This window comes from Podarcis bocagei (genome assembly GCF_964188305.1).
Source record: "Podarcis bocagei genome assembly, chromosome: 10".
Classification (NCBI taxonomy): Eukaryota; Metazoa; Chordata; class Lepidosauria; order Squamata; family Lacertidae; genus Podarcis; species Podarcis bocagei.
Window position 1 is genome coordinate 34,371,937 of NC_138135.1, and position 18,131 is coordinate 34,390,067.

An 18,131-nucleotide genomic window follows, 5' to 3' on the forward strand; every position below is an offset into this window, starting at 1 on the left:
TCTTTTCTGGTCTTCTCTGGTCAAGAAAATAGGGGTACCAAGGGCATACAGAAGCAACTTGTGCATTGTTTGCTGGTTCTAAAGTACATCTGTCTGCAAGGGGGATTGTTTTGCCTTTTGTCTTCTCAGACAGGTCATAACCACAACACCAAAAGTATAATCCTTTTTCACTTTTATAATACTATATATTAGAGAAAGTGTTTCCAAACCAGAACACGCAAATCTTTTTAGACATATGCACTATAGACATGTGCTAGGAACATAATGCATGGAATGACATTTAGTTTTCCTTTTCTGACTCAACTCCTCTTTCTCTGCTGCCATTGCCCCCAAATTGTGTTTCTTCCATCCTTCCCCTTTCCTATTTGCATTTATTCCCAAACTACCTAAAGTGTGACAGCTGGAATCTAAAGGGATTGGAATGTGCTATTATGGCATGTTGCGTTTCTAAAGCAGGGTGGGTAGACTTACGGCTTGTTGGTTGTGCTGAGCCTTTTTCTTTCTGTTAGCTAGAACTCAAAAGATCTAACAACCATAGCCAGCAGATAGGAAGAATTAAAGAATAAGGTCCCTTTGAGCACATTTTGAGACTAGGAATGTGACCAGAACTGGGCTGAGCTCTTTACAGAAGCTTAATTTAGGTAGAAAAATTCATTTTGTTGTTGCCATTGTTAAACAATTGGGAGTCAGAATTCCATGTCAGTCTTCTGCAAATCAGCCAGAGATCTGTCTGTGGATTCTGATCTAAGTTTTGCATTGCCCTAATGTAAACCATCTTTATCAAGCATCCTTGTCACTCTTCTGATTGGACATTTTGATGGGCCCCAAAGTCAGCGTGTTTCTCCCACCTTGGCCAGAAATGAAAGAAGGCTGTTGGGTGGGGACTTGAAATAGTCCAGAAGTGTGGACCATCCCTGTCGGCCTCCTCATTCCCAAGCTTCTGGTGAGGTGGTTTTTCATTTCCTTCCTCAACAATAAATGTGTAGACTGTACGGGAAGAGTCCTGATCTAACCGTATGTTTTTGTACAGACTCTACCCATCTTCTACCAACTTTCTCCTTGCAGAAAGTAAGTCTGTGCTTCTTAACATCAGGAATGAAAGTAAATCTCATTTTTATAAATGTAAAAAAGAATAAAAGTAAATTACACACGCTAGAGCTGTAACTGAAGTGTTTATATTTTAGCTTTATTGTTTATGATACTTATATAGCCATATAAAAAGAGCTTGCTTCTAATTGTATTTCACATACAAATAATTATTTGTGCATTTAGTTACATGTAGGAAACAGCCCTGAAGCTGTGGGGGAGTTTTCGTTTCGATTTCAATGTCATTAAGCTGTGGTACCTCCTGTTATTCTTTACTAGAGTGACATTTAAGATTTGTCTCTTACATTGCACTGGCAATGCACTTCCGTCTAAGAATATGAATTCCTTCCTTGTTTTGTTGCTGTAGCTGCCAGCATCCCTGACCATACAGATGACAGCCATAGTCCAGCACTGGTCCCTGGTGAGGTTAAAAGTGGCCTAGGCCTGTGAGAATCTATTCTGAGAAGTGAAGCAACAACTACCCGATTTACATTCACAGGAGCAGCCACATGGCCACTATGAACCAGTCTTAAAATTCTCACCACGAGAGCAGATGGGCCGTGGTATATCTCCAGAAGAGAGTTGCCATTTGATAAAATATTAATAATGACGCTTTTAATCCTGCTAAGCTGTTACCTTGTGAAATAATGGTTGGAATAAATACTGGCCAGCTCCCTGCAATGGCAGCTTCCTGGGATTTAAATCATGCCCATTACTTAAGCGTGTGTTTCCATCATCCTGGTGTTTTGAAAAGCTCCTAGGAGGAAATCTCACTACTTCCCTGGGCAACTTGTTCCATTGTCTGATGCTTCTTACAGTGAAAAGGTGCTTCCTGATATGCGGCTTTCAGCTGCTAACTTTAGCATGGACGCTTAGAAAGAAGTCATTTTGCAAGCAAAGGAACTTGCTTTTGAAAAAAGCATGGTTAGGATAAGGCTGTAAATCTGCTGTGCTACAACTTGCCCCCACGGCTGCTTTTGTTTCCTGCTGTGAAACGCTTGATTTCATTTTTGTTTGGAGACATCTTGGTTCTTTGGAACAGTCTTATCCCATGGTTCTTTCAATGCACATTCTTTTGCTATTGCGTCAAATCCCCCATATTTTGTCTCTTGTAGAATGTTTGTCGCCTCCAGAGATAACTCCAGAACACACCAGAGATAAGAGGCAGTTTAACCTTGGGAAGAGCATTGGTTGCTTACAGATGGTGAGCTCCTAGCACTACCCAATTATTGCTCTTCTGTGGTAAGCTATGCTAGAATTCACAACAAATTCCTCAATTCTGAATTGCAAAATTCTGTAAATAGTGCCAAAAGCTATTGGCATGTAGAACATCAGTGCGTAAATTTGGCAAACTGAATACAATGAGTAGCAGAAGACAAAGACTTAGCCAAATTGTAGCTTAGCCCAAATATTTCAATGCTTAGAAAAAGCATCACAAGAGCATTGACTTTAATAACTAATATACTTCACAAAGTCAACTTTCTAACTATCTCCTCTAACAGAAACTTCTGTTTCTACTTCAACAAAATGCTCCTGGTTGAGACTGTGGGTTCTTTTACAATTTAGCAAAGATGCAGAAACAGCACACAGTTCAGCTGTGGGCAAAAAAATTCAGCAACCTTGAGAAAGCTTTACATTACGTATGTATGTATGGCAAGCTCTTAATACTTTTTAAGCCCTTGTTAAATACAAACAGACTGGAAAGTGTGCAGGACATGTCTGGCTAAATCATGGTGACAAGAGGAGCACTCGGTACCTGCCACTACTTCCAGACTAGCAGAATAAACTATAGAATATTTAAGTGTGCACATTTGCCTATACAGTACAAGCATCTTGGAGATTTCAACCATGCTCAGTGCATGATTGTACAGGCAGACAGCTATAGCATAACGCTCCACTTGCCTGCCTCTTTAACATCTAAGATTGACTTTTAGTATAATTATCAAGTATTCCTTTGAAAATGCACCTTTTGTAGTATGGAGGGATTTACAGGCCATAAAAATGTGCCCCCCCTCAAGCCTTTCTCCCCCTATTAATGGAGAAGCGCATTTTCAGCAACTTGCTTTTCCTGCTTCTGCTTTTCCTGCTTTTCTTGACTCGTATATTCCCAGCTTGCTGCTGCCTCTTCTTACTGGAGCTCCTTCCAGCCTTGGCTTTGGCTTTAGCTGAACTGGTTCTTTTTGTCTTCTTGGTATTCCAGCCTGGGCAGCTTTGGAAGATAGTGACGAGCTTCACCTTCTGGCCACGTACCTCTGCTGGGGAGCCACAGGTGGCTCCTACTCTAAGATTCAGCTTGTCAAGCCACCTGAAAAGGAGGAAGAAGCGAGGCAATATAATCAGCCAAAGTACTAAGCCTTTGTATCTTCACAGTCACACACTTTCCTACATTTCTGAAAGCTTGCTTCTTGATACAAGAGGATCTTCAGTTATTGTGAAACACAGAGGAGGAGAAAGGAAGGTATGGAGACGATGATTTCATTAATTTAATGAATTAATTTAAAATTTTAAAAAAATTCTAAGTCAGCCTAAGCAACTATGGAGCTCAGCTTATCAGCTTGATGCGTAAACGAATGAACCACCTTTTCAAATTGTGTTGGGTTGCCTATCTCTTACCTAGCTTTAGTCTAGATGCACTGCAGCATTTGAGTCAGCTGAAAGCATATTGGCTTGAAAGCAGGTGCAATAGCATTTGAAGTGAGTTGGTATAATGAAAGAGTTGCTTCGTATTTGCTGCTCCCCATCCCTTACTTGGTTTATTGGCAATAAAGAGGAACATGTTGAATTACTGTACAATTTTGTGACTAGGCAACAGAAACTAGAACAGTGCCCATAATCACTTTGCTGAGATGGCTGGCAAGAGTGCTAGTCTGAGCATGTTAATAGGATGCGTTTGAAGCCCTGCCAAATAAGAAAGAGAGACAAACGTTCTACCCAAACTGCTGTTCTACAAGCCCTTGTGCAGTAGTGGGAACTAGCAGCTCACTTGCGTAGCGGGAGAAGTTGGCAGTCGCAAGAGAAAGGAACATCACTCAGGCTGATGACCTCCAGAGCTGTAAAGCTGTGTAAGTTCGGCAGACTGCGCACTTCGTTTTTCTCAAGATACAGGCTTCGTATCTGTGGGCCCAAGCCAGTGAAGGCACCAGAGGAAATCTGCAAACACAGAGCGAGTTTGGCTGTCAGGCGCTTAATGACATCAGCAGCAAATTCTACGTTAGCCAGTTATCTGAAACTTCTGGTGACATTGACCCACTTGGCGTGTCCCACCAGAACCCTTTGGAAGGTGCTCTTCTACTTATCCAGGCACTTTAGCTTCCACATCCCACCCCAGACTGATCAAATTATGGTCGTTCCATATTACTTTAAGGAAAAAAACTTGGATGGGGAAATGGAATTGCTCTACCAGATCTGAGCATCTTCAACCTATAGCTATAAGGGTGCTGGAATAAAGGAAATAATAGTTCTAGCTTTTAAATTTGCTCATCATCTGCCGTGGTTTCAGGCTTTGTACCTTCTCCCAGCCCCTTTGAAAAGTATCCAATTGATGGCAGCTTTTAAGCAAAAGAAAAACAGCAATAACCCCCGAGATCATATTTATACATTGTGCAGGTAGTTTGGATGCAAGCTGTTTAAAAAACTGACACAGTGAGTCAGACCCCTGGTTCATTTAGCTGCACTCTGGGGTTTTATTCAGGCAGGCATCTTTCCCAGTCATAGCAGGAGATGTCAAGGAATGAACCTGGGACCTTTTTGCATAAGAAGCCTGTGTCCTGATAACTGGGCAATGGCCATTCCCTTGGCCTGCAGGAGCCATGAGATGAAATGGAACAGCTGTGCAGCAGAGAGAGTTTGAGTAGGGATAGCCTCTCCTGTGGCCACTGCAATGTGTGGAAAAGCCACACCTGCTAGAAATTGTATTGCATATCTCTGTTAAAGGCCTAAGAGCAGATTTTGTGGTCCGGGGGGAGGTCATTAGCTCAGAGGCAGGCACCTGACAGTAAGAGCTGTTCGACAGTGGAATTTGCTGCCAAGGAGTGTGGTGGAGTCTCCTTCTTTGGAGGTCTTTAAGCAGAGGCTTGACAACCATATGTCAGGAGTGCTCTGATGGTGTTTCCTGCTTGGCAGGGGGTTGGACTCGATGGCCCTTGTGGTCTCTTCCAACTCTATGATTCTATGATTCTACCTTCCTTGCATGCAGAAAGCCCTGCACTTAATGCCTGGCATTGCCCGGTGGGGCTGGGGAAAACCCCTGTCTGAAACCCTTGAGAGCTGCTGTCAATTGGTTACTGAGCTAGATGAACCAATGCAAGTCTGACTTGATTAAGTTTATCCCCTCCAGGTGAAGCTTGTACTGTATTTGGGGAAGGTGGCAAGATAGGGCCTACAGCTTGGATAGGGCCTCCTAACACATTTGTACAATTTCCCAAATTCTTCTTATGACACCTGAGAACTTGCTATTTAATAAAATTAAGCAAAGAAACATTTGCAAAGGGGTGTTATTGGGACTATGATGGCAAGAAAAGGCAGGTCTTAATTTCCAATCTTCCTACCCCTGCTTACCTGTTCTAGCCCCATCTCATCCAAGTACAGGTGCTGCAGAGATCTTGCCACTGGCAGGAAGGCGCCATCCCCAATGTACTTTATGGGATTCTTGGACAACTTCAGTTCACTAAGCGTGGGCAGCCCTCTGAGAGACTTGGTGGGCACTTCCTGCAAATGATTCTCGTCTAGATGCAGCTTCTCCAGCAGCTTGACATGTCCCAGAGCCTTGGGAGACATGTGAGTGATGCGGTTCCCTGTTAAGTATAACCAGCGTAGCTTCTCCAGCCCAGCCAGATCATTATCGGTCAGCTGACTGATGGAGTTGTGTTGCAAGTGGAGGGCAAAGAGGTTTGGCAAGAGGGTGAAGGAGCTTTTGGATATTTGGTTGAATCCATTGTGGTCCAGGTAGAGATATGCAAGCTGAGCAGGCCCTTTGAAAACATCAGCATCTACAGAATCTATGTTGTTGTTAGACAGGTAAAGGTAGACGAGGTTTTTCAAGTCCTGGAAAGCACCAGGCTGCAGCCTTGCAATCTTGCAGTTCTGCAGATGGAGTGAGGTCAGGTTTCTCAAGCCAGGGAAGGAGTCTTGAGGTACCAAGTGGAACTCATTATGGCGCAAGTCCAGAAGTTGGGTGTTGCTTGGAAAGCCTTTGGGAATACTCTGGAGGTTTCTCCTGACACAGTTTGCATGCTGGGAATCTGGTGAACAAGTACATCCTTGTGGACATCTTACAGCATCCTTCTCTGGTTCCCTGGTGACCGTGGCCAGGCTAGGCAGCAGCTCCTCACCCAATGCGTGACTTCTGCACTTCATATCTGTTGCCCTCAGGGATTCCAGGTGCTCTCCCCTGACGGCAGCAGGACCAGCACATACCACATCGGCATGTATTCTTGCTTTCGCAGCCCATTCCTTGAAGGGGCGCATTTCACAAGTGCAAAGGACAGGGTTCCCTGTTAGGTCAATTTTTTTGAGGTGGGCCATCTCTGTCTGTGGCTGCAACACGGACAGCTGGTTGTTATGCAGGTCAAGAGTGTGCAGCAGGGGGCTCTTGACAAAAGCTCTGTGTGAGACTTCCTGAAGGGCCATGTTGTCCAAGAAGAGCTGTTTCAGGGATGCCATCTCAATGGCCTCCTCACCAATATAAGTGATGGGGTTATGTCCGAGGTCTAGCTGGGCTGTGCCAGACAATCTAGAGAGCGCCTCGTGAGGAAGGAACTGAAGTTCATTGTGATCTAGGCTTAGCCTCCTAAGGGTCGATAATCCACCAAAGGCCTCGTTGGCAAGCACATTGAGTGAGTTGTGGGACAAATTAATCCACTTGATCAACTGAAGTCCCTGGAAGACCATATCTGGTAGGTAAACCAAGGAGTTTCTGGCCAGGTTAAGAAAGGTGAGGAAGCCCAGTTGACTAAAAGCCCCTGGCTTTATTTCCTCAATGCTATTATTTTCTAGGATAAGCTGCTTGAGGGAGGAGAGGCCATCTAGAGACTCTTGATAGATGAATGCTATATTGTTGGAAGCTAAATTGAGGTAGACAAGCCGTCCTAATCCCCTGAAAGCCCCTTCCTCTATGCTTTCCACCTTGCATCTCTGAAGTTTCATGTGGGTGAGGTATGGAATAGGCAAGAAAGTTCCTGCAGAGATGACTTTGATTTCATTACCCCGGAGGTCAAGTCTTTGAGTGACCTGTTGATTACACAGATAAACATTAGCTTTATCCTCAACTAATTGTCTTGCTCACACTCTTTTGGAACAATGTTGCCTCTGGATGAAAAGTCAATTCCCCACTCCCTTGTGTCTTTGTTATAATAGAGAATTAGCATATTATTAACTATTCCATACTTGGAGTAGATATAGAAAATGACTTTTCCCCATAGGTCTCACCTTTTGAATCCACAACAACAGACTTCAATTTCAATCCCAGAAAAGATTGAGAGACCTTTTAAGATGGGAAAAGCATAAATGTATAGTTGCATGGACCTGATACCAAATGGGAATTTGTCTACTTGAGACCAGAGTTTTGGAAGTCTCAGGTCTGGGTAGCCACAGGGTATTAGTAGCTTCAAATAAAGCAGTTTGTACAAAAAGGAGCAGGTAATATTTTCAGGCCACATCAAGCAACATGTTTGAGAAGGTGGTTATAGAATACACTTTAATAAAGGGGGTACTTTCTCAGTTGTATAGTCTGTGATATGATTTTGACTATTATAAAATACCTTGGAACAGAGACTTGGGTTCTTGGATTTCTGAAAGTGCTTGGTCTGTCATAACAATATGATGACTTCTTTGGCTTGTTATGATTTAGGAGCATAAGAAGCTACCTTATGCTGAGTCAGGCCAATGGTCCATCTAGCTCAGTATTGCTTACACTGACTGGCAGATGTTTCAGGCAGGAAGCCTCTCCCAGCTTGTACATGGGTGAGGTATACAGGTTTTGGATGTAGATAGGGCCAATCTTAGGTGCTAATGCTATCGTAATTAATCATCTCACTGTCTTAACAGTGTAGGTATCAAATGTATGTGTATTATTTTGACCTGTTTGTAATTGCTGAGATTGTTCTTTCCAGTAGTGCAAGGCTCAAGGTATATGATTGATTAAGGAATGTCTGATAAAATCCTTAGATATGATGTAAATGGATGAACTGACATATTATTAATATTAGAAATTTGTTAGAGGCAGCAGCTGTTCTTAAAAAAGAAGTCTCTGGGTCAGAGAGACCTTAGATGGCTTCATTAGAACTTTTAAAGAAACTGGAGCTGTTTCATAGACTCATAGAGTTGGAAGGGAATCTCAAGGCTCATCAACTCCAACCCACTGCTAATGCAGGAAACCCATTAAACATCTCTGATAGGTAGCATTCCAGCCTTGGCTGAATAATAAAGGAGCATCCACCACTTTACAAGGCAATTTCCCCCCAAAACTCTTTCCAGTTTGAACTTTGCAAGTAGGATGTCGGAGGAAAGGGCCCTATGGATGCTTCATAGAAGTGCACTTGCGCAAACCTTGTGTTGCACGTCCCTCACTGCTTCCCACAAACTGACCTGAGGGATGTTAATGGGCACCTTGGTGAGGTTCTTGTTCAAGCACATGACTTGATGCTTGATGCTGTCACAGAGGCAGATTTGTGGGCAGCGTTCAGCAACCGTCTTTCCAGTGAGTAGGGTTGACAACAGAAGAAGGCGCACAGAGGTCCACATCTTGGGGAAGCGGCTGAGTAGGGAATATGCAAGAAAGCCAAGTCGTAAGGCAATATTAAACTTTCTGCTGCTGTCGTGGACTGGCTGGAGGCAGAGGAGCGGTGGGAGGCTGGATGGGTAAATGGTTTGAATAACGTAGCATCCTAAAATGTGTTAGAAAACACAAGGCAAAGCCTCAGCATGTGTTCCCACCATACTTATTTAGTAACAGGTAAACAAATGGACTTGTGCACTGGGTGTGCATGCTGAATGCACAAAACCACTTACAGTGGTACCTTGGGTTACAGACGCTTCAGGTTACAAATGCTTCAGGTTACAGACTCCGCTAACCCGGAAGTAGTACCTCAGGTTAAGAACTTTGCTTCAGGATGAGAACAGAAATCGTGTGGCGGTGGCACAGCGGCAGTGGGAGGCCGCATTAGCTAAAGTGGTACCTCAGGTTAAGAACAGTTTCAGGTTAAGAATTGACCTCCAGAACGAATTAAGTTCTTAACCAGAGGTACCACTGTATTTTTTTAAAAATGTTCTACACGGATTACCTTAATATTGTCACTGTGATGTAATAAAAAGGAGTATAAACTGAGCAAGTGATCTTAAGATACACTGCCTCCCCCTCCCCGCCAATCCAAACCTTAATATATCCAAGACAGGCAATTTCCATACCAGAAACCTTCATTCTCCCTCATTTGCAATGTTACTCCTGGACTGGAAGCAAATCACAGTTCTTGCGAATTAAGACAAATTAAAGCAATCTGATGTTGAGAATACAACTTTAATAAATTTAGCTCTTTAATACTGCTGCTTCCTGCTTTTTTCCACTGCTCTTCACTTTGTGTATTTTTTAATGGCTTTTTTTAAAAGACAAATGTTAAGGCTCCCGTTGTTAGAAGTGAATCTGACCTACCTTAGGGAGGCCTCTCAGCCAAAGTAAAGAGAACAGCAGGGGCTTTGGAGAGAGACCAAGAGAGAGAAGGAAATGGAGGAGGGGTGTGTGCAATTGGAATCACAAATCAACATAGTTTAGACAAAATTAAAATGGAGGAAGAAATCCCTGAAGATTTAGAAACATACATAAACTGGGCACAAAAGCCCAAAGCAAAAATCAGTAATTTTTCATTTACAGGGCAATAAAATTGATTTATACTGTATATAGCCCTCTCTTCTGCCCACCCCACCTCAACTGATGTTGAGGTTATTTTACATAATGCAACAAAATGAAACCATCACTTGATGCCAAGAGGTTCATTTCTTTGCTTTCCCTTCATTCACCTTCTTTTTGCGCGACCTTCTTTGTGAATTTTCATTTTTCTTTGCCTGTTCTCTCAAATCTGCATGTCTTGGTTATTTTCTGTGCCTGTCAATTTTCCTCTATTGCCAAGGTTAAGATTTCACTCCTCCCTGAAGACCCCTTTCTCTGTAGAATACAAGAGTCTTTACATACATACACCACTTCATTCATTAATTCATTCCACACCTCACCCATTACAAGTAATAATACAAAAAAATAGATTTCCTAAGGGATAGTCATGCTTAGTGGAAATATAAAATATTTCTCCTTACTTCCTCTCAGTAAACTGTCAGTTACAATACACTCTTCACACATAAAATAAACAGAATGTTTAATACCAGTGATGAACACAACTGTATCCTGGGAGTGTTATGAATTGCATTTTTTTTTTTAAGAGAGAAAGAAGCTCCTGTACTTTAAGCGACTAATTACAATGAAAGTGGAGTTTACAAAGGTGTATGGTACTGTTTTAAGTGTTGCATTTTTTATGGACGGTTCCAAACCTGGCTGATTCCACAGCCATCCCTGTCAGAGGAGCACAGTATGATTCAGATGTCCTTGGTATCTAACTCCCATCATCCCTCACCACTAACCTTGCTGGCTCGGGCTGATGGCAACTGGAGTCCAGCAACGTAGGGAGGGACATAGATATGCCATCCGTACCCCAGACCAAGTCTAAGAAGCCTTGTCTTCTAATCCATCTCTCTCTTTATTCCTTCTGTGCCAGCAGGCAGCCTGATACAAACCCGGCTGCAATATTTATACCCTTCTTTTACTTCAAAGAGATCAAAGCAGCTGAGGTCAGGCTAACATTCCCCCAATTCTCTGGAATATGTGCTAAGCTTGAGTCTCATGTCCTTGGTGGTATTGGGTCTCAATATCTCCATTTCCTGAGTCACATGTTTACTATGACCGGTTTGTCTGTCTGTCTCTGCAGTGCAGCTGGCTAGACACAAAGCATCCCAAATTATTCATCAAATGTTGAAATACTTAAAGACTAAAAATACATCACCCACCCCATTGCACAATGCTGACTTAAAACATCTGCTTCTAAGTTTATTAGACTTAGGAACAGATTTTACATCTTGAACTGTACAACTAATTCATACAGTCATGTTGTGGAGAAATACCCACTTAGGAATGAAGTGTCCCTATTCCTTTAACCAGAAAGCTTCCTATTATTTGGCAGCAAAAGGGTGTTGTAAACAAAAACTGCTCCCTTTCCCTTATGGGGTACACAAGAGCCCTTACAGAGTCCTTTGTAGGTTCTCCATCAGTAGGAGAAAATAACAGCGGCCAACCAGAGAATATTGACAAGCAAAGCAGCTAGTAAGCCTGATCTTTATTAAAGCTGTTGCAACAGGGTGTTCCCTCCACATGCAGGAGAGAGGAGGACGACCCAGGACAAAGGTGTGCAAGCCCTTATATAGACTTTTGAACTGCCCACTCTAGAGCCCAAGACCACCCCTCCATACATCATACATACATCAGAGAAGGGGCGGACTACAACAGAAATCTGAGTGCGTTGTTTTTATCCTGTCTGCCAGGTTACCTGACTGGATTACCTGGGCATCCTGGCCACTCTTTTGTTATGATAACTACTCAGTTTCTGAATCCAGGTCACAAGTCACAGAGTCATATCTTAAATGTGCCCTTAAGGCAGGACTTGTGAACAAAGAGACAATGGGGAGACTTCCCATTTCCTTCGACCTTGCAGAGAAATATTTGAGGTCATTTGGGAGAGACAAAATGGTTTTAGGACTTTTTTCTGTGCGGTTTCAGACATGTGGTTTATACATTTATGTATGTGCTTGCTTGGTACATTTATGAAATATATATATATATATATATATATATATATATATATATATATATATATGACCTTAAAATTCTTATAACAAGGGCTTTATAATTATCCCCGACTACAACTGACAAAATGCTTCCCCTTCCCCAAGGTGCCCACTAACTTCCCTAGTTCCTTACCTGGATAAGGCTACATAAAGTTGGGAAGAATAAAAGAAATATTGGTGTGAAAACTATCAGAACCTTGTAAACGTTCCTGGTATCTGCATTTGCAGTGAAAAGAGCTGATTGAGCTCTTGTTCAACAGTGGTGTGTGTGCGCTCTCTTGCTCTCTCTCAAACACACACACACACACACACACACACACACACACACACACACACACACGGAGGGTGGAAGCAGGGAAAGCAGCAGCAAAAAGGAAGACCTGCAATTACGGTACCTTTAATTTATCAGTTGCTGCTACCTATAAATTTAGGAGTCAGCTGAGGAGTTTTCTATGTACACCAATAAAATAGCATGCAGAATAATTTGAAAGCACATCCACATGTCTCTTGAGTACCTTCACAGAGTACCTTTTAAATTTTTACATTTAAAAATTGTACTTCTGTTTAGGAATTAATATGAAACCAGCATATGGATTGCAAACTCAATATGTTTATTTATCGTGTGTATAGGTATCCCCCTTGAGCACACTGGGTAAGAACTGTGTGTAAAGTTGTTGTTGTAATTAATTCACGTCCCACACATGTTGCAAGGCGTTTTGTAGTCACATTAATTCTTAGATGCAAGAGTCTTCCATGTAGGAATTGTGTCATATATGCAATGGCACTTATTTAGGAGAGTGTTTCAGTGCATTTACTCTACATAATCTCAGGGCATATTTTAGACTATTTTAGGCTAACCCTCAGTCTGAGAGCATGATCTGTCCCTCCTAGCAAATTTTTCTGGGCCCCTAAGACCCCACCAATTTTGGCAACAAAAACAAAAAACAAGGTAAACCTCTTGTTGGGTTTAAAACCTCTCTGCTCACCCCAGCAGTCTGGTGGGAATGAGAATGGACTTGTCAGCTGATCAATTATCACATTGCACCCCCTTTTGAGGGGGTTGCCCCGGCAATATTTACCTGCCTGATGAAGGCCTTGCTTTACCACTCATAAGGTAGATTTGGAAATAACAGTTCCTTCATTTATTTCAAACTACTCAAGTAACTCCATGTACATGAGGTAATTTGTTTTCTGTGTATAATTTCCTTTGCTGCTTATGGTGCACTGGAAAGCTAGAATTTTCACAAAGTTTGGGAAACTGTCTTTATGGAAGGTTGTGGGACTGAAGGGAGAATGTTGGTTTGTTTGCCATAGGGTTGAAATGATCACACACACACCCGTTGGGAATGCCTGTAAAGCTGCCATACTGTTGCTTTGAATGTCAAAAAAAAAGGGACATGGTTAATTTCGGAACACATCTCATGAATGCTTCCGCCAACGGAAGCCCTGTATTCAGAATGTCCTTTCAAAATGTCAGGATTTCAGCCTACAAAGGGAGAATTTATTATCATCACAAAAGTGACCCAAAGTGACTTACATTAAAGCCAATTAAAATAAGCACAACCAATAAAAACCTAAAAACACACCTATACAGATAAAAGACAGGTCTTACAGATCCTAACCCTCTAATAGAGGCTATAAATGCCTGAAAGCCCAATATATACCGGTAATGCACTGCAGTCATCCAGCCTACAGCCGATAAAAGACAACAGAAGTTACAGTAGTTAAGACTGTCCTTGTCTAGATATGAGCACAGCTGGGCCACCATTCAAAGCCAATGGAAGGCACTCTGCACCGTCAAGGCCACTTGAGCCTTAGGTGACAAAAGCGAATCTGGAATTACCCGTAAGCTACGTACCTTCAGAGGGAGTGAAAACCATCCAGGATTCTGATACAAGCTAATCAGTCCTCTTTTTCCTGCCTGCCATTGCAGTGGCTGGTAATGGAAACACACATCAAGAACTGTTCATCCTTGCATTAACACTGGACTCTTTGTAATACCTTTAGACTTGGGCAAGCTGCAGCCCTTCCACAGACGGAAACAAGGAAGCTCATGGAGCAGAATTGCAGAGCGCCGCTTCCCCCCTTCAAGCTGTCAAATAGGCCAACCTGTATTACACAGCCTCTCATTTATGAAGGCGACGAAGTCCTTGCTCTGCAAGCAGTTTCTCAGTGTGTGTGCGCACGCATATATGCACACACAGCAAGTTAAATTTCCAAATATCCTTATTGATTTGAATGATTTGCTCCAGTACATTAAATGCAAATTAAAACAAAGGAAATACCTGTTGGATTCCAGGGTTTTGTTGTAAACAAAAATTGCCCTTTTCCCTTATGGGGTATCCAAGAGCCCCTATAAAGTCCTTACATAGGTTTCCTATTGGTAGGAAAAGATAACAGGCCAACCAGAGAATATTGAGAAGCAAAGCAGCTAGTAAGCTTGATCTTTATTGATCTGTTGCAACAGGGTGCTCCCCTCACCCGCAGGAGAGAGGAGGGACCCCGAAAAATGGCGTGCAAGGCCTTATAAAGACTTTAGAAATTGCCACCCTGTGGATCAAGACCACCCCCAGAAACATCATACATACATCACAGGAGGGGTGTAACCTAAGACCACCCCTCAGATACATCATACCTACATCACAGAAAAGGCGGTCTAAACAGAAATTTGAATGTTGTTTTTCTCTCTCCTGTCCTTGTTTATCTTCTGTCTGGCAGGTTACTTGATTGGATTGCCTGGGGAGCCCGCCATTCTTTTGTAGTGATACTTAGTTCCTGGGCCAGGTCACAGGTTCACACCCTATTCATATCTTAAATGTGCCCTTAAGACAGGATTTGTGAGGAAAGAGACAATGGGAGGTTTCCCACTTTGACCTTGCAGAGAAAACATTTGGTCAGTTTAGGAATCAAAAAGGTTCCAGGTTGGTCTTCCTGTGCTGATCTATGTATGTACTTGGTTGGTACACTTATGAACATTCAACATATATCTAAGACCTCAAAATTCCTATCACAGTTTATTATTATTAGCCATCTCAAATTTCTGTCTGGGACTCACTTCTAGCATGTTCCTGGACCACAATGTGTCAAAAACCAAATTTTAGTTGCTCAACTTTTAGGTAACATGATATGTTGTTTGTTGTAGTGTTGAAAACTATAAAATATATATTTTTAAAAAACAAAACCAACCAGATTTTAGTTTATTTGTTTGACCTTAAGAATTTGCCAGTGGAAACTCCAGATTTCAAGGGCCCAATCCAGCAAAAGTTAGTTGCAACTACACTTGACTGACATTTTCTAAACAGGATAATTAAATCAGCTTCAAATACTAATTAGCTGAACTGTATAATTATTTCTTTCCATGCAGGGCTAAAACATGGGCCTGGATCATCAAATGCATTTACAGTGGTACCTCAGGTTAAGTATTTAATTTGTTCCGGAGGTCTGTTCTTAACCTGATACTGTTCTTAACCTGAAGCACCACTTTAGCTAATGGGGCCTCCTGCTGCTGCTGCACCGCCGCTGTACAATTTCTGTTCTCATCCTGAAGCAAAGTTCTTTCTGGGTTAGCAGAGTCTGTAACCTGAAGCGTATATAACCTGAAGCGTATGTAACCCGAGGTACCACTGTATTTTATTACGAGAATTGTTATTTTGTTCTTCAGCCAGAACAGGCTCTCAATAGAGATTTAGTGTTTAGTTCAGTTCGTGACTCTTTTCTGTTTGTCAGCTATGTTATAGTAAATATAAAAAATAGGTTTATTAGCATAAGGGTGCTTAATGATTTCTTTAGTGAATTAATCTGGAGGGGCGAATGGCACACACTGCCTTCTGGATACAGTACTGTTGTCACAATCACAGTGAAAGTTAGAACAAATCTTCCATGGTTTAAACATAGCATTTAGAGTATTAAAAGCATAGTAAAAGCCTTGTGTTTATGAAACATACATATGTTTTATTTATTTACTCACATTTATATTCCATCTCTCCTCCCACTCAGGGTGCTTCCAAATGAGTGTTTATTGTGAGGTGTTTTTTGTTTTATTTTTTGCAGTGCTCACATGTCATTGGTAGCCCAAATTTTTCACTCTCCGAACCCAGATGTACTATTTGTGGAGGAAATCCAGGAAATTAATAGTTAAATAGAACCATTGTGAATAAACAAATCAGAACTTTCTCATTTATAATGTGATCCTTGGCTGTTCTCCTGTAGTCTTCAGTGTTTAGTTCAGTTCATGACTCTTTTCTGTTACACAGTCTTTGTCAACTACTTTATAGCAAATATAAAAAATATAATTTCTTAGCATAACAGTGCTTCCAGGTAGTTTGTGTTGTAAATGGGGAGGGGGTCATTCAGGTATTGCAAATGGGTTATTGACAACAGTTTTTCATTTCTCATACTTCCCCCAGAAAGGGTAAATCAAGATTAAGGGCTTCCAGACTGAATCCTACCCATAAAATTGAGTCAAACAGATACCAGCAAAATTCAGATGGCAGTTTAAAAGGATTTGGCACTCTACTGCAATAAAGCTACTTTCCCCACAAAAATCAGACTTTTGTGGTAAGCAAGTGCACTGAAAATGATGGGATAAGCCTGGTTTGATGCAATGTGATATAACTTGCCTCTTAACAAATCAGAATGAACGCTCAATACACAACCCAGGCTCCCAGGCTGTGAAAACAAATCAGGTTAAATGCTCAATTCTGTATGGAAGTAGGCTAAAAACAACAGGCTAACATGCCAACGTTGGGTGCGTGTTGCAAAAATGTGCATACATGAGGTGCATTCATTCCACAATATACACCCACCTGGAAGCACCCTACCACTCTGGATGATTCCAGACTGCCATTTGTGGATGGGATTCAGTCTCGTTTTGACGGCAAATTTAAGTTGTGCAAGGAAAGTTGATTCGTCTCCCTTGCCCGATCAGACTTATTGCGATAAGGAAAACGACAGGGACACTATGCACTGGGGAGTGGGCGATACCGTTTACTTGAGGCAATGTCATATAACAAATCAGGAGGAATGCTAGTAAAGAGGTCACCTGGAAGTGGCCTCTGTTCAGGGTAGCAAAAAGAGCTTTTCCACGCTAAGCCCCATGCTTAAAAAGAAAAGCCAGCAGAGGTGGCCGGCACACCCCGACTCTCAGCTTTAAGGTTGTGGCCCTGTTATGCGCATTTACCATTACACCTCACTGGATCGTAATTCTCTCCCCACTTCTCTTTATTTACACTGCACTTTCCTCAAATAATTACGAGCCTTCTCTCGCAAATAGTATCTTTATTCGTGCATCAAATGCATATTTACAGTGAACGGAGCTGATATGAATATATACTGTACAAATCTGCTCCTGCACGCATGCACAGATTTCTCTGAGCGGCTTCCCAGGCAGAAGCGAAGGCAATTTTTCCTTGAACAAATGACCTCATTCATATTCTCGTCCCCGCCCCATTTCTGTAACTATCACCGGAGGTCTGAGTATGCGCAGTGGCGATCGTTAACCGGCAGCCTTCGCGACAAGTGCAGACGTCACGTGAAAGCAGAGCCGGCTCGGAGGCGAAGGCGGCGCTGCTTAATTTGCATATCCCATCATACATTGCGCGGAAGGCCATAGATGATAAATTTTAAATACTTTTATTAATGTTTTTGTTTCGAACCCGATTATTAAACTGGCCTTGTCACCTTGGAAATCTAGTGTTTACTCAAGGGATTACTTTGGACAGGTCCGTTAGGTATTCGCCCTCACCTGCGAGGCTGTTGACTGATCTCCGGTAGAGGCGCCCGACGGTCTTTCAGTATACTCTGGTTTCTCTTCAGATCGTATAAATCTTTCGCCTTTTACTAAAGATTTCCGTGGAGAGGAACATTTATGAGTTTACAACTAATTTTTTGAGGCTCTGTTTCGGCAGAGCTGTCTTATTCGGTTTCAAAAAGTAGAATGAGCTATTTCTCTGTTGAATGGGTGTTTGCTGTTGTCCTTCTAATTTAATATTATTTATTTTTGTTTTCTTGAGGCTGTAAGATGGGTGACAGATCTGTGGTTTTTCTATTCCGCAGGAAAGTGCGGGGTTAGACGTGAGATGTGTTTCCGTTGGTGTACCACTTGGAGAAGGGCTATTATAAGCAGTTTGGGGGTTTCTTTACTGCTTTCTGGGACGCGGGTGGCGCTG

At 42.1% G+C, this 18,131-nt stretch overlaps 1 protein-coding gene across 3 annotated transcripts; it reads right to left on the reverse strand.

Annotated features, from left to right (window-relative positions):
- Positions 1-1,247: 1,247 nt before the first annotated feature.
- Positions 1,248-16,864, reverse strand: CHADL (chondroadherin like). 3 transcript variants are annotated; one of them, XM_081209520.1, is made up of 5 exons: positions 16,770-16,864; positions 8,671-8,839; positions 5,644-7,314; positions 4,070-4,236; positions 1,248-3,391 (listed from the first exon to the last, which is right to left on the reverse strand). In XM_081209520.1, the coding sequence occupies exons 2-5, from the start codon at positions 8,824-8,826 to the stop codon at positions 3,100-3,102; spliced, it is 2,286 nt and encodes a 761-aa protein (XP_081065646.1). In that variant the 5' UTR covers positions 8,827-8,839; positions 16,770-16,864; the 3' UTR covers positions 1,248-3,099. The 3 variants fall into 3 exon arrangements, with proteins under 3 accessions (XP_081065646.1, XP_081065648.1, XP_081065647.1); XM_081209522.1 differs by lacking the exon at positions 16,770-16,864 and adding an exon at positions 15,932-16,062; XM_081209521.1 differs by lacking the exon at positions 16,770-16,864 and adding an exon at positions 13,823-13,897.
- Between the last annotated feature and the right edge of the window lie 1,267 nt (positions 16,865-18,131).

What these genes read in the sequence shown, in the direction of transcription:
- CHADL (XM_081209520.1), bottom strand. Translation starts at nt 8,826, where the DNA reads ATGTGGACCTCTGTGCGCCTTCTTCTGTTGTCAACCCTACTCACTGGA. An exon ending in TGCCCATTAACATCCCTCAG is followed by an intron (nt 7,315 to 8,670) that starts GTCAGTTTGTGG and finishes TGTAATCAACAG; the next exon opens with GTCACTCAAAGACTTGACCT. An exon ending in ATGAGATGGGGCTAGAACAG is followed by an intron (nt 4,237 to 5,643) that starts GTAAGCAGGGGT and finishes CTGTGTTTGCAG; the next exon opens with ATTTCCTCTGGTGCCTTCAC.